Below are 16,440 nucleotides of genomic sequence, written 5' to 3'. Positions count from 1 at the left end.
TCCATTAAATTACATAAAAGTTACAGTGAATAAGCAGTGACGATACCTGTAGTTGAGTCGGCATAAGATGGCCCGTGACAGTTAGTAGTGCTCGTGCCCACTTTCAGCTGTGTGGTGCTAATGGCTAAAGGCAAAAATATAGTTGTTCATTTAGCTGTGACAACAATGAAGTGTTGCCACAGAGACACTTACAAAATCACATTACATGATTGGTCGAGGTAGACATGCAAAGCTGCTGAGCGCAGCCCACAATAATGCCAGGGATCTTCTTTGTACACTGACTTGACTAGAGTTGTTACATTCTTTCTGCAATGCTTACATTTATTTTCAAACATGGATGCCATATAGAACAAAATTTTGTGCTACTGTCTGTATCTAATATCGACTAAACATCTGTCACAAGTACTGTACCAATATTGGTACTGGTGACAAAGGCTATGATTCCTTGTCCTAACTGTTCTAATGAATTTAGATTTAATCAAACAATGAAAAATCCAGGATGGAATGTAACAATACTATGAAAACGAAAGTTGCTACTTACCATATAGCGGAGATGCTGAGTCACAGATAGGCACAACAAAAAGACTACTCTCACAATTCAAGCGTGCACACACACACACACACACACACACACACACACACACACACACTCTCTCTCTCTCTCTCTCTCTCTCTCTCTCTCTCTCTCATGCAAACCTAACTCACACATATGCAACTGAAACCACATTGTGAGCAGCAGCACCAGTGCATGATGGGAGTGGCGACTGGGTGGACCAGTGCATGATGGGAGTGGTGACTGGGTGGGGGTAAGGAGGAGGCTGGGGCAGGGAGGGGGAGGAATAGTATGGTTGTGGTGGGAGACAGTGAAGTGCTGCAAGTTAGACAGAGGGCAGGAGAGAGGAGAGGAGGGGGGTGGTGGGGGAGAAGGTAGTGGAAAAGGAAAGAAATAAAAAGACTGGATGTGATGGTGGATTGATGGCTGTGTAGTGCTGGAACGGGAACATGGAAGGGGCTGGATGGGTGGGAGCAGTGACTAATGAAGGTTGAGGCCAGGAGGGGTATGTTCTCACCTGTGCATTTCAGAAAAGCTGATGTTGGTGAGAAGGATCCATATGGCATAGGCTGTGAAGCTGTCATTGAAATGAAGGAGATCATGTTTGGTAGCATGTTCAGCAACAGTGTGGTTCTTGGTGAAGGATATCATGTTTGGTAGCGTGTTCAGCTGTCTAATACATGAATGGACACTGACAAACTGAGGCCAAGGAACAAGTGGGAAATGAAGGCTGTCATTTAGAAATTCCACTTCTGTACATGGGAAACTACACTCAGATCTTGTAAAAATGCTGCAAATTTTAACGGTGCTTCCCACTCCATGAAGGAAGATAAAGCCTTTTATTTCATGTTGGGCTTCAAAAACATGTCAAAGCTATTGTTGGTGCCAACCATGAGATACAAATAGCACCCAATTATGTTCTATGCACAACTGCCAACAACTTCCTCCTCTGCATCTCAGACTGGAAGTTATAGTATTCCTTTCTGACATGCAGCTTTTTATTTTAGTGGTTCATCAGCTAGCTATAGTAACTGTTATGTAAACTGAAGGGGAAGGGGGAGAAAGCAAAGAAAATGGAAGGAACTAATGTCAGCTGCATTAGGACTTTGTGTAGAATCAGCAGCAATGAGTGAATATGTGTGCCAGACTGGGACTCAAACCTGGGAACTATCACTTACAAGGCAGTTGCATTAAACACTGCACTACCCAGACACAGTGTTTATCGCAAATGCACAGACTATCTTGGCATGCTCCCTGTCCAACTCATATTTCCACCTAATGCCACCTATCTGCAGTCCTCGTCAATGTCTTCCATGCTCACTAGTTTTAGATTCCTGCTGGAGATCAAACATAAATGTGCATCAGCTCTGAAGGTAGTGGATTCATTCCCATCAAAGTGAATTAATTATAAGAATGTGTGGTGTCTGTTCTTTCAGGTATGTCCTGCCTACTAAGCAGGAGATATCAGGTCCAAGTCCCAGTCCAGCACACAATTTAACTTACAACTGCTGATTCCACACAGAGTCCCTATGTAGCTGATATCATTAGCTCCTTTCCTTTCCTTTCCTTTCTTTTCCTTTCTTCTTCCCCTCCTAACTTCAATTTACAAAATATGTATTACAGCTGCAGATCTCAAGTGACATGTCCGAAAGAACAGACACTATTCTGAAAAAACAGACACCACACATTCATATAAGTCTCAGTAACTGCCAAGACTGTCTCATTGTATCGTCCCAGGTCCTACAATATGATAAGTGCTTTAGCAGAGGCAAGTCACACTGGCTCAGACTTATTACCGGCAACAACATACTAGTAATTATTTATTAGGTTTGTGTAACTATTTAACAGATAATCAGCATTTATTGCATAACTACTTAATAATTAATTAGCATTTATATACTAATAAATGTGCAAGCAGTAAGCGCTTCTGCTAAGAATCTGAATTTAACTATTAAGCCTCTTAAAGCCTACTATATTTGCTATCTTGGTGACTTTAATTTTGTGCTTAAATAATACTAATGACAGCAGTAGATAGCTGTGCTAAACTGGATATCACTGATTGTAATCATGCTTTCAAGCTCCAATATTACTGCTACTGCTTTCATCAGATATAAGAGAAGTGCTTAAGTGATTATTACATAGCTCCAGTATTCGTAATATAATTTTGAGTTTGTTGTAGTTTAAACCTTGTTACTGTACAACTGAAAAAGAAATAAACTTATTGTAACCATTATAATGACAATTTCAGAATGCTGTAACACTTAAACAACAAAAATATATACATATGTTTCAACAACAGGTCTACTAAAAATGTTTTGTATCATACTAAGATCCAGTGTAGGTGACATAAAATTCAGTTTCCACTAGCAACTACCACAACTTCTTAGAAATGCTAAAAAGGCTAGAATAAAATATGAGATATTCAAATGGTTGTGAAAATGCTCTAGTAAATTTAACATCTTAATTGTAAACTGACTAGAAGTGATTGACTTCAAAAATACATCTATATTACTGCCAAAAAGTGTTTTTATTTTACCATATGTATTTTGTTTTATTGATTTAAAAAATCATCGGTAGTGTGGAATTAAACATATTTACAATATTGTTTTTATAGTATTTATAAAAAGAGCGTCTTTTATAAGCTACTGAAGTGTGTTTTGATGTACTGCTTTTTCAACTTTTTCAACTTACTACCAGAAGCGTGGTTTGCATGCACATTTCTCAGCTATTACTGCCATTTTCTCTGGTCTGTTTGGCCTGTTTTCAATCTCACCTGCAGCTCATGAAAAGAAGTGTTTTATGATCTACAGCCAGATCAAAATTAAAAATATTTTTGATTCTGAACCACTAACCTTATTTTTAAAACAATAAAAAAGAATATGTATGGAAAAATAAATACAAATTTTAGTAATTAGAGGGACAAATTTAAAATTCGTTAAGTAATTATACATGTACTATACACGTTACGACTAGACAAATGAAGAATTTAAGTGCTTAGTAAATGAAGTGATTCTTTAAAAAAATTCTGTTTTGCTTCTGATAAAAAAGTGTAGGTGTCATGATTAAAGGATGAGGGAAACATATGGTATAAACTACTTTACCTCCTGAATCTAACTGCTCTCATTTTACATATAGACTGCAGTCTACATAAAAAAAGTGACATAGCATTTACTAGAGGCATTCAAGAGACTGTTAGCATTTATTCCATTATACACTGATAACATCAGTTGGGATTTTTCTTCCCCTTTTTGTGAATTACTGGAGTCATACTGAGCTGACTTTTCTGTGCCATAATAACAGCAAATCAGGAAAAGTTCACACAAAAACTTGTAAATGTTTAATCATAATGTGTAGGCTTTCACAGCCAGCATCTTCATTAATTAAAACTTTCGGGCTAAGAGGCTGTGGTTGAACAGTAGGAATTCTTTCTCCTGGCATTTTGTTGCCATCTGTGGGCAGCATCATGTTCATCTTTGTGCTTCAGACTATGAATTAAGCAGTGAATGGCACTTGTTAAATTTCAAAAGTCGTATGTCCATATGTCTGCAATTTCACAGAAGTTGATACAGAAAATGGTGCTGCCTATTAACCAATTGACATGAAGATCCTGATATGTATTACAATACTTTCAAAATTAATAATTTTGCAATATTAATACTACAATATCCTGAGCTATGTGTGCTATCTCATGCTGCTGTAATGACTTTTAATCAGGAGGTATTCAGTTTGCACAAAGGTGAAGGAAGAAACTATCACTAGCATAATTAGGTCAGGTTGTGGATTAATATTCCTGATTACCAGATGGGATATCAAAGTCCTGAGTTAAATCCCAGACCTTCTTAGAACTCATAAAACTGGTGATGGTAACAAACCTGTTGAATGACAACATTAAAGTTGCTGACCCCTTTTAACTGTCAATTTGCCATTACCAGGTTTCACTATCTTCATTCCCTTTTTTTATTCACAAAGTTCTTCCTGACGAAAAATAAAAACACTGCATTTCAAAATCGTTTACTGACACACCACCCACAGTGTGTGGATTTAAGTCATCGTCCTCTGCCCATCCTCTCATTCTCTCGTGAAGAATGGACTCAGAAAGAAATGAGAACAACACAACAGAAACAAAGTTACCAACACAGGTAAACAATATAATTACATGGCAGTAAATTAATTTATAGTTAATTTCAGAATCTAATGCCTCTAGAAAGTAACATTTTTCTGACTCCAAATAGCACAATTTTAACAGCCCTTTGTCTGTGCCCCAAGTGGGTTACTACTATACCTACATATAGTTGTCCCCTTTTCCATTCACACCTGTGCAAATTATCCAGCAATGAGATGGAGTCACCATATCTAGATCAACAAACATAAAGAATAATTTTCTTTATGTACTACTGGGTTTCTACTGTCCATCTCCTTACCTCCTTACTCAGTCTAGATGTGTCACTTCCTCTCTTACTGTGTTCTTGACACCTTCACAATATGTTCCTTTTCTCATAACAACTTTTTGAGTTCCACTCTTGAAAGCAATTACATATAAAACATACCCAGTCACTTACCTTTTGTTTGCCACTTGTTAGTACAAATATATGCTTTGTATTTTTAAATATACTGTAATGTTTTGGGATTTTCATAGGCTGAGGTGACACCATGGGTGAGCAGTAAACATAATATGGGAATGGCATTCAACCGCACAACTTGGAATGACATTCGACGTTGTGCTGAGTTTTTCTGCATCTACGATGACTACAACTGGGACTGGAGTTTGCAACATATTTCACAGGGCTGCATGGCACACAAGTTGTATGCAATGGTTATGAAAGGGCCTCGTGTATTTCACATTGGAGAATGGTAAGATCAGTTTTCATATCATTATATAAAAATTTCGTTGTTGCACCCACAAGACAATTTAAAATGAATATAATTATTATAAATGGCTATAAATATTTCATATATAGCAATAAATTGATAAGAATTACACAGAATGTAAAAGAAAGCTCCAAATACCATCGTACTGAACTGAAGGCCAGCACACACACAGTAATGCATAAGTGAAAAACTTCATGTCCTTGAAAGTGACTGTGTCAGATCATTTACAGAAGATATTCTGTGCATTAGAATATAGCAATTGTCATTCTGTCATGATAGTGCAGAGAAGATTTTGTCAGTGATGGAACAATTAATTTTTTAATTCCATTTACATTCTCTGTATTTCTAATGGATGTATTACTATGTCTTAAATAGTTATAGCTATTTTTAACCTCTGTATTCATTTTGAATTGCTCCATATATTTATATTTTTTATGCATGAGATATGACATACAACATATATCTAACATAACAGGACCTTAAAATTCAACTACCTCATAGTGTTAAAGATAGCCACTGTTCTTCCGTAGTTGTCAGGAAATCCATTAGTGACAAATAATACTACGCATCTTGTTGTAGGAGCTACAGTTACCCACATCGAAAGTCACTTATGTGCTAAGCATTCATGAAATAGCGAAGACAAAACTCAAACATTGATGTGAGTAAAGACCAAGAGCTGTGGACTGCATATACAGGTTTAGACATGAATTAGTGTCACACATTGAACTGTGTTGTTCTTCCATGTTCCAGTCCAAGAAATGGCAATTCAACAATAATTTTGTAGGATCAAGAAATGTGAAAGAAACTTCTCAATGTTGCTAAGCACGTGCAGAAGCTAAAGCTTGGAGGAAGAAGCACCAAGACTGCAGGACTGATGCATGCTCTCTCTCTCTCTCTCTCTCTCTCTCTCTCTCTCTCTCTCTCTCTCTCTCTCTCTCTCCTGCTGAAATCTGTAAACTTGGATATATTTCACCTTTCTGTTAAATTACAGAAAGTAATTCTTCTGACAAGAGTTACATTATGTCTCCTGTCACAATTAGTAGCTGTAAAGGAACACTGCATATACAGTCAGTGTGGCATTACAGGAACTTCATCAGACAGCTGCAAATGAGAGTCCCACACCAATTTGATAGATGATTATGCGTAATATGTCTTCTGTGATGCCACTGTATGGAATAACTGCCAAGCCAGCACGTATCACAATATGTTGTGTACTGTCATTGTCGTCCCACCCTGAAGATGCCTGATGCCCAACTGTACCAGTTTACATGAACAAACAATAACAAAAACTTCCAAATAGCTTGCAGTTTTAAAATTCTTAACTATACTTTGATTAAACTTACTTTGTACTTGACATGGTAGGGGCCAGCCACCATCCAGTCACAGTTCTTTCTCAAGTGCCATGCACTCAAACTGTGTCACTGTTTTGAAGGTTGCATACAGTGTCTTGTGAAGCATGGCTGGTTCCATGATGGCAACACTGCCCCCTGCAGTTGCAATACGTCCATCACAGAGTAATTTTAATTGGAGTATACCAAAAAATACTTTCAAGTGTGACAGTCACAATTCATCAGCTAGGTATACATTGGATAACCTATCACTTTAACACAGTGAGTGGAAGGACTGAGCCAGAGAATGTCAAAGGTTCTGTGACAAGATAGGCTGCAACTTCCTGGATTTGTGCATAGGGCTCAGAACTGTAGGGTCCCCCTAAATGGGTCAGGTGTGCACTATACAACAGGGGCTGCTACTTGGGCAGCTGACTGCGTGTGGGGTGCACACAAGGGTTTTTTTAGATTAGCTGACTCTCCATCCAATCCAGATAATGATAGCTGTAGGAAACCCAGAAGTATCAGTGTAAGATTGAAAGAAATGTCTCCCACAGGTGAGAGTATTAAAATCTTAATGGTTAACTGCCAAAGCATTCATAACAAAGTGCCAGAGTTCAAAGCACTCCCAAAAAGCAGTGAAGCTCACATAATACAAGGTGCACAAAGCTGGTTGACATCTGAAATTGATAACAGTGAGACTTCTGGGGTAGACAAGAAACGTAGATCCACTGAGGTATAAATTGACGCTGCATGTGAGATTGTTTGAGCAAGACTCAGTATCAGCATGGACATAAAATAGTAATTGGATCCTTCTATCACCCACCAGACTCGTCTCCTGATGCAACCAAAAGCTTTAGAGAAAACCTCAGTTCACTTGTATGTAAGTTTCCCAATCATACTGTAATCATTGGTGGACACTTTAATCATCCAGCTATTAACTGGGAAAATTACAGTTTTGTTAGCAGTGCGCGTGATAAGACATCCTGCGAAACTACTGAAACTACTGAAAACCACCAAGAACAGATAGTTATAAACCCCACTCATGATGGAAATATATTGTATCTAATGGCAGCAAATAGACATGACCTCTTTAGGATGTCTACATCAAAACTACTATCAGTGACCATGACTTGGCTCTGGCAACAGTGAATACCAAATTACAAAGAACAACTAAGACAAGCAGAAAGATATATCTGCTCAGTAAACCAGTTTAAAAAATCAGTAGTGTCATTTCTCAATGAGGAATTTGAAACTCTCAGCACAGGGCAGGAGCATGCAGAGAAATTATTGCCTAGATTTAAAAGAATAGTTGACTATGCACTGGATAGATACATACCCAGTAGGACAGTTTGTAATGGGAGGGATTGTCCGTAGCACACAGTCACTGTAAAGAAACTTCTAAAGGATCAGAGATTACTGCATAATAGGTATAAAACAAAGCATAGGTCTATAGGTACAGAGATGCTGAATCAAATGAGTTTGGCTGTCAAGAGAGTGATGCCTGATACCTTCAATGACTACCATAGCAGAATATTGTTAAATGATTTCAAAAAAAACTCAAAGAAATTCTGGTCTTACGTAAAGGCTATTAGTGGCACCAAAGTTAGTGTCCTGTCCCTAGCAAATGAGATAGGAACTGAAATTGAAGATAGCACTGAAATACTTAATTTGATTTTCAAATGCTCCTTTACAAAGGAAAACCCAAGAGGACTGCCCCAGTTTACCCCTTGTACCACTGAACAGATGAATGGAATAAGTTTTAGTACCAGTGGTGTAGAGACACACCTGAAATCATTAAAACTGAAAAAATCTTTGGGGCCTGATGGAATCCCATCAGATTTGATGCTGAATTTGCATCTGAGTTAGCCCCTCTTCTGACTATAATCTATTGTAGATCCCTTGTACAAAAAACTGTGCCCAGTTCTTGGAAAAAGAGCACAGGTGACATCCGTCTACAAGAAGGATAGTAGAAGTGATCCACAAAACTACTGTCCAACATCATTGACATTGATTTGTTGCAGAATCTTAGAACATATTCTGAGCTCAAACATAATGAGGTACCTTGAACAAAATGAGCTCTGACATGCCAGCCAACATGGATTCTGGAAACATCAGTCATGTGAGACCCAACTCACACTTTTCTCACATAACATACTTAAATCTTTGGATCAAGACAGGAAGATGCAGTATTTCTTGATTTGTGAAAAGCATTTGACTCAGTATCACACTTACATTTATTGTCAAAAGTATGGTCGTACGCAGTATCGAGCGAAAATTGCAATTTTATTAAGGACTTTTTGATAGGGAGGACGCAGCTTGTTATTCTTGATGGGGGTCCATGTATCACAGAGGAGTAACTTCAGGTGTGCCCCAGGGAAGTATTTTGGGACCCTTGCTGTTCATGTTGTATGTAGATGACCTTGTACACAATATTAATAATAACCTCAGACTTTCTGCAGATGATGCAGTTATCTATGATTAAATACTGTCTGTATAGGCTGCCTAAATATTCAGTCAGATCTTGATAAGATTTCAAACTGGTGCAAAGATTGGGAACTTGCTTTAAATGTTAAAAATGTAAAATTGTGCACTTCATAAAACAAAACAATGTAATATCCTATGACTATAATATCAATGAGTCCTTGTTGGTCTTGTCCACCTCATACAAATACCTGGGTGTAACACTTCATAGGGATATGAAATAGAATGATCACATAGGCTCAGTTGTGAGTAAAGCAGGTGATGGACTTCAGTTTATTGGTAGAATACTGGGGAAATGCAAATAGTGTACAAAGAAGATTTCTTACAAATAACTCATGCAAATAGTTCTAGAATATTGCTCAAGTGTGTACATCCCGTACCAAATAGGACTAACAGGGTATTTTGAACATATACAGAGAAGGGCAGTACAAATGGTCACAGGTTTGTCTGATCCATGGGAAAGTGTGACAGAGATACTGAAGGAACTGAATTAGCAAATAGATGTAAAATATCCTGCGAAAGTCTATTAACAAAGTTTCAAGAACCACCATTAAATAATGACTCTAGGAGTATACTTCAACACCTTATGTATTGCTCACATAGGGATCATGTGGATAAGATTAGAATCATTACTGTATGTACAGAGGCATCCAAACAATCATTCTTTTTGTGCTCCATTCATGAATGGAAAGGGAAGAAAGCCTAATAACAGGTACAATGGGATGTACTCTCTGCCATGCACCTCACGATGCTTTGCAGTGTATGGATGTAGATAGCATATTTAGTTTCTGCTTTATGACAGCAATAAAAGCATGAAAACCAAGCCGTGACATCTCCCATTGGATTGTTGTGTCACTGATCTCTACACCTGAGCTGAAACACAAATCCTCTGCAGTAATTCATGAAGATGTCTACTGACTGGCTCACACAGTGCGTCTTAAAGTTTGATGTCTCTAGTCAGTCAGTTTCATAGGTCTACAAGAATAGTGATTATGTTTAAAGCTGCTTTGCTTTTTCCATTTCACAGTAATATGGCTAACTGTGTATCTAGGGATGTCTGTGAAATATCTGATAGAATGCTTGAACTTCTAGACCTGTACAGGTGTGCTTAGTACCTCTGTTGCTTCATTTTAAATGCATTTTTATACTATCAGATGCATAGCATGAAGTCACATAGAGGACATTCATTGGGCTGTCTAGAGACTTTGGGCCACAGGATGTGACAGTGGGTCATCAGTATTTAGCACATATTTGTTGATACACACATCAGCCAAATGTATTAAGATTATATAAAAGGCACATGTCTTCTTATAACTGAGTCAAATGTGAGAGACATCAAATGCAATTGTTGCATAATTTTTCTTACCTTCTTGATGACACATATAGGAATTTTTAATGTTACATGAGGGTGCATAACCATAATACTCCAAGCTCTGTCGTTCACTGACCTGCAAGACAGTCAGATTTATCACTAATGTTGAGTGTATTAATGTTAATTTTTTGTGTGCACATTACAGAAAGACTAGAGGAGGAACATTTGGGAAACATGTGAGCCTAATGGAGCTCTATTGTGAATGAATAATCATCACCATTACTTTTTTAATGAATTGTGCTATTCTTTAACTCATTTTAGGTATCATTTCCTTTGTGATCAGCTGGACTATGAGAGACTGCAGCAAGCAGTATTATGTTCGTAGTCTAAAAATCAAAACATGAGTTAGGGAACAGTAGCAACCAAATTGATAAAATAACATCAAACTAACTTTATTTCTATATTTAACTAATGAAGATTTAACTATGCAACACATTCTGTGAACACTGCTCTTTAATTACAGTGGTGTCCATCACAAGAAAGCCAACTGTGAATCTACTGCAGTAATTTCAAAGGTGCAACATGTCCTGAAATTTGCAGCAAAACATCTGTATCCTACACATCTGACTCTGACAGTTACGAATGGCAACAAGAAGCAGAAACTACGAAAGGGTAATGGTGGCTGGGGGGATATTAGAGATCACCAGCTATGCATCAATATGACAAAAATAGGCAGGTAGTACACATTTGTCCCAGAACTGTGGGTTAGGGACAGAATACTTTTCATGCTAGAACTCTCTGTATGTGGAGAATAAATGTTAATCTATAGTTACTGGAGTGGTGACTCACAATTTAGTGCCATGCTCCTAAATCTTTATTTGAAGTCAAATCTTCTAGCTGAATTTCTTGGATGTGAAGTATAAGACTTTATGCACATTTTATATTTGATGCTTCCAGATGTGCATGATCAAACAAAAGTGACAAATATGCTTGAAAAAAAGACTTTCATGCAGATTTTTCTGTCTGCAAAGCACCATTTCTTCTAACTGGAACTGTTTTGTGTAAGGCAATGTAACAGTGTGATACATTGGCAATACAAAATATCTGCATTATTTTTTGTGAAAATGATTTTTTGTGAATGTTTTCCATGAGGTATGCTACATAAAGGCACGTGGTTATAGATTTATGTACTGTTCTAATTAAAAGTATATAATTTTTATTGAAACCATGTGTAAAGACATGAACTAAGGCTATTCAGTGTAAATGTAAACACAAATGCACATATTTTTAATGATCATGTGACAATTTGTATAAAAGTGCATCTATATGTGTCAAAAAGATGTTAGCATTAGATTCTAAAAAAAAAGGTCTTGTCCATTGAGTGCAAATCATTGACTGCTTGGTTTATTTTTATATTCTAATTATTATGTCACATCCTATATAAAGCTTTGTATAGAAAACATGTTATATATTCTGCCTGGTGAAAACCCATTTCTGTGATCCAAAACTTTTCAAAATATTATAGCTGTCTTTTATAATTAATATTGGTTTTCATTTTGGCAAGCTTAAAATAGGTATATTGCTTCCAAAGTGATGTAACCATGCTCAAATTATTTTTAAGATATTCATCTGTAATAATCAGTGAATTTATATGAAACAAAGGATATCGTGTAAGATTTCAGTAAGCATCGGTATTGAAAGAACTAAAGGTAGCTTGTGTAAAACACTGTGGTACATTGAAAAAAATGTACTAATATATTTGTATAAAAATGATTTTCTACTGTAAACTTGTAGTTTCAATTGTCTGTAAGTAATAAAGTGATTTCCGTGAGTGGAGTTGGAAATTGGAGCAGATGCCTCATACGTGCAAAACTTCATAAGGATTCTCTGATTAGAATTTTCTGTGCTAATCATAAAATTTAAAATACTTTAGAGGAGAACTTTTAAAGAAGATATAAATCTAGCTGCAGGCATGGAGGGTCCAAATTAAATCTGTTTGTTGGAAACAGATTCATGCTTCCTTACCAATCATCATGGCAAGATATATATGTGTGTACAGCTAAAATGGTGCTAATTGATGTTAGTTTGTGTAGCAAATATTCTTCATCATCTGTCTTTGTTTTATTGTATCTGCAAGCTTTATGATAGATTAAAGTTGTTTTACATATTGTTCTGTATTCTGACATTGCAAAGGAGATAATTAATGAAGCACAAAGTTAATGCGCTTACTTCTGATGAAGTATATTGCTGACAATATTTATTAGTCTTACCAGTAACTGCTTACCAGAATTTGTTTTATTGCCTATCTTTTTCCATTCATAACAATTGTGTATCTAGTCACGTAAAATAATGTTCATATGTTTCTGTTATATATATAAAAATTTAAGTGCTCTTGTTTCATAGATCTGAATATTTAAAAGCACCTTTTTTCGTTTTTTGTTGTTGTTAACATGAAGCAGTCTACGGATGGATTGAAACAATAAAGTGGTAAATAATAGCATAAAACTTTCTGGCTAAAGAAACCGTTATATTACATTATGTACATACATGGAAATTTTGGTGTTCTGTGTATGTTACACTGCTATCCTTTTTATATCAGTGGAAACCAAATAAAATTTCTGAGCAAACTGATTAATTTACTCTTTGGCATTCTGCCACATAATTTTCAACCTATTTTCAGTGTAATATCATAGCAAAAACATTATTATTGTATTGCATTTCTGTGTTGTGTTATTAGTGAATTCTACTCATTTATTGATTTTAAATTGTCTGAACAATTGTAAAGGAAAACTTTTATTGTCATTAAGAACAATCTTCTTTACATAATTTCTCATCTACTGTGTGCCCTTTGTATACAGGGTTTCAGAAATTCCCACTACAAACTTCTAAGATTTGTAGAGGGGAATGAGTACATAATACTTTGAGTAGGAACTCATGTCCAGAAATGTGCTGTTTCTGTTTCGTGTCAGTTTAAGCTCAGTTGTTTAACTCATCCACTTCTGCTTAAGGAGTTGAATTAGACGTGATGCAGTACAGTTGTTAGGTAACAATTAAAAAGTAAACATAATGAAACACTGATTTATCACTTAAGTACATTTGTTTGTACTAACATTTAATATTACACATTTACATTAGTCCAAAACAAAAAAGACCCAGCTTACTGTATGTACAGCACAGTACCACCACATTACAACAGCAACTTTATATGGTGACCACCAACGTTCTCACAGACATTGCACTTACGCAGTATGTTCTGGTATGCACTCTCCATCTCACCTGGCATCTCTTCAATTTCTAGTACAGCGACCAGAACTTGTCCCAGCAGATCTTCCTCTGTCTTTACAGGAGTCTCCTAAATTAAAGCATACGACCCCACAAGAAGTAGTCCACAGGAGTTAATTCTGGCGATTGTGGTGCCCACATGATTTAACCACTTCAGCCTAACCATTTTTCACCATATCATCTGATGACATGTCTCCAAACCGCACGTGGGAAGTGAGGTAGTGCACCATCATGTTGAAACCACATTTCCTGATGGACCAAAATGTGTTACAGCTTCCAAGAAGGGGTCAAATGTGTTTTGTATGAAGATAAATTACGCAGTACCAGTTAGCTTGCCCAGTCACATGACTGCCTGGAATACCTGCCCACACGTTAATACCAAACCTGTGCTGAAATCCTTGAACATGTGTGGCACGAGGGTTTTTGTTTGCTCAGACATGGCTGTTTTGTGAATTCTGAGCACAGTCCCTAGTGAACTGAGATTCATATATGAACAGAACTCCTTGTAGAAAAAGGGGTGCATTGATGCAATGGTGCAGGAACCACATGCTGTAGGCAACGCATTCTCGAAAATCAGCTGGACGCATAGCACATACCCCTTGTAAGTGGTACAGACATAATTGTTGCTCCCCGCATAACATCCCAGACAATACTTTGACTAACACACATTGTACACATAATTGTTAGAGTGTACTTGTTGATGGATTCTGTTCAACGTGATGCAGTACATGTTCTTCATATTCAGGCATTTCAGCATTGCCATGGAGCACCACAATCCTGCCTCATCAGTGAGAAGGTACCTGTTCCTAAGAGCTACTGGGTAATTCGGGCAAAACGTTTGTGTGATGGCTTGCTATGTTATACAACACATCTGTGATACAGATGACTAGCAGCTCTTCCATTACCTCGTGCTTCATCGTACACAATTAGCATGTCTGTGTATTCTGAAAATGTGCACAGAATCATGTTTACTATATAGGAGATGAATAGGCAGTAAGCCAGACATTAAGTGACATCAGGTGATCGTCTGACGTAGTGCACATCATTCTGTCTACCCTACCGCACACCAGGATGAGCAACTCAGCATCTCTCTATCCCTCAGAAAACATGGATGCATTACACATCTGAATTGAAACCATCATAGAATGGAAATGATAGGTTTCCAGACATGCATTCCTAATCAAAATATTATGTACACATTCCCCTCTACAAGTCCTAGAAGTTTGTAACAGGAATTTCTGAATACCCTGATTTTTAACAGAGTTATTTATGGATCTATGAAACTGTATATTTCCCTTTTCACTTAAACTTGACAGGTGTAAATGCCTTATAGTTGCCATTTGACCATTATGGTGTTCACATCTAGGTCTTGAAAGAAATTTTGATTTCGAAATATTCTATCAGTGGTACCCAGCTTTTCTCAGGGAGCTGATATGAGATTTTGTCGTAGTTGAAATAAAAGGATACAGTATAAGAAGCAATAAAAAATTATAGGACATTTTTTCTAACTACTTACAGTACTTGTTTATAAATAACATTTTTCATTCTGTTATCCAGGGTATATATGTACAAATTTTTCAAATTTACTACTCAAGAGTAAGCTACATATAGCTGACTGTGAGAGAAGCAGGTGTCTTTGAGGTTGATACCTTAATATTTTAAAGTTAGTCCTTGCACTTCATTAATTGTAAAACTGTAGGTTAATTTGATTATAAATGGCAGTCTTTCAAATTGGAATGGCAGTTCAGTACAGATCAGTGGTATCCTGCGTATAAACAGTGTGTGTCCTTCATACTTTCCAGTCACAAGTTCAGCTTCGATGACGTTACTCAATAGCTGTTTGATGGTCATCCTTGTTCCATTACATAGGTTTGGTGAGTTGAGATTTCTGAGGAATATGATCAGAGATCCAATTTTAAGTCAAAGGCAGTGTATTTGCATTCCTGGAACTTGAAAAGTGTTTAAAAATTCTATGGAGGCATTCACTCTTTCTTCAACATTTACCATCATATTGATTGACTTGTGTATTCTCTCTTCATTGGGAATTCTCTTTTGAATATTAAAGTTGATATCATCAGCAGTATTATTTTTTGTTGCCAAAAATTAACAAATACACAAAGTACACTTTACACAATTTTCACACTTTATTTTCGATTTATATTCAGTCACTGTATCGCTTTGACAATTCACACATCACTATTTGTTTTTATTCACTCACTGCCCTACTTTTTTAGTTCCTCTCTTCATCACTGATAAGAAACTGATGTTTGAACCCACGACTGGTAAATTCCTCTACCAATGGGTAGCCCCACCAGTAGCGTATTCCAGAATATACCAAAAAGGCATTGAATGGTACACAATGTTCCAGACATTCCACAACATTTGAGAGCATTCTGGGATGTTCCCAAAGATTCATGAATCTTTCCAAATGTTCCAGACTATTTCTGAACTTTCCAGAACATCCCAGATGATTGTGGAGCATTCTGGAATGTTGTAGAATACTCTCAAATGGTCTGGAATATTCTAGAAATTTCTGGAGGGCAAAACTTCCCAGATCTTATATCTTCAAAAGTATGCCCCTCAGGTAAAAAAAAGTAATCTTCGTCATGGAT

At 36.8% G+C, this 16,440-nt stretch overlaps 1 protein-coding gene across 2 annotated transcripts in view; it reads left to right on the top strand.

The window, feature by feature from the left end:
- The window catches only part of LOC126187302 (alpha-1,6-mannosyl-glycoprotein 2-beta-N-acetylglucosaminyltransferase), a 455,066-nt gene extending 441,889 nt beyond the window's left edge, over nt 1–13,177 (top strand). For both annotated transcript variants that reach the window (XM_049928295.1, XM_049928294.1), the window contains 2 exons: nt 5,190–5,404; nt 11,070–13,177. In XM_049928295.1, coding sequence (XP_049784252.1) covers nt 5,190–5,404; nt 11,070–11,286 — 432 coding nt within the window. In that variant the 3' untranslated portion in view covers nt 11,287–13,177. The remainder of the gene's footprint in view (nt 1–5,189; nt 5,405–11,069) is intronic.
- Nucleotides 13,178–16,440: the final 3,263 nt, after the last annotated feature.

This window comes from Schistocerca cancellata, chromosome 5 (genome assembly GCF_023864275.1).
Source record: "Schistocerca cancellata isolate TAMUIC-IGC-003103 chromosome 5, iqSchCanc2.1, whole genome shotgun sequence".
Taxonomy (NCBI): Eukaryota; Metazoa; Arthropoda; class Insecta; order Orthoptera; family Acrididae; genus Schistocerca; species Schistocerca cancellata.
This window is presented reverse-complemented; position numbering and strand designations above follow the sequence as displayed.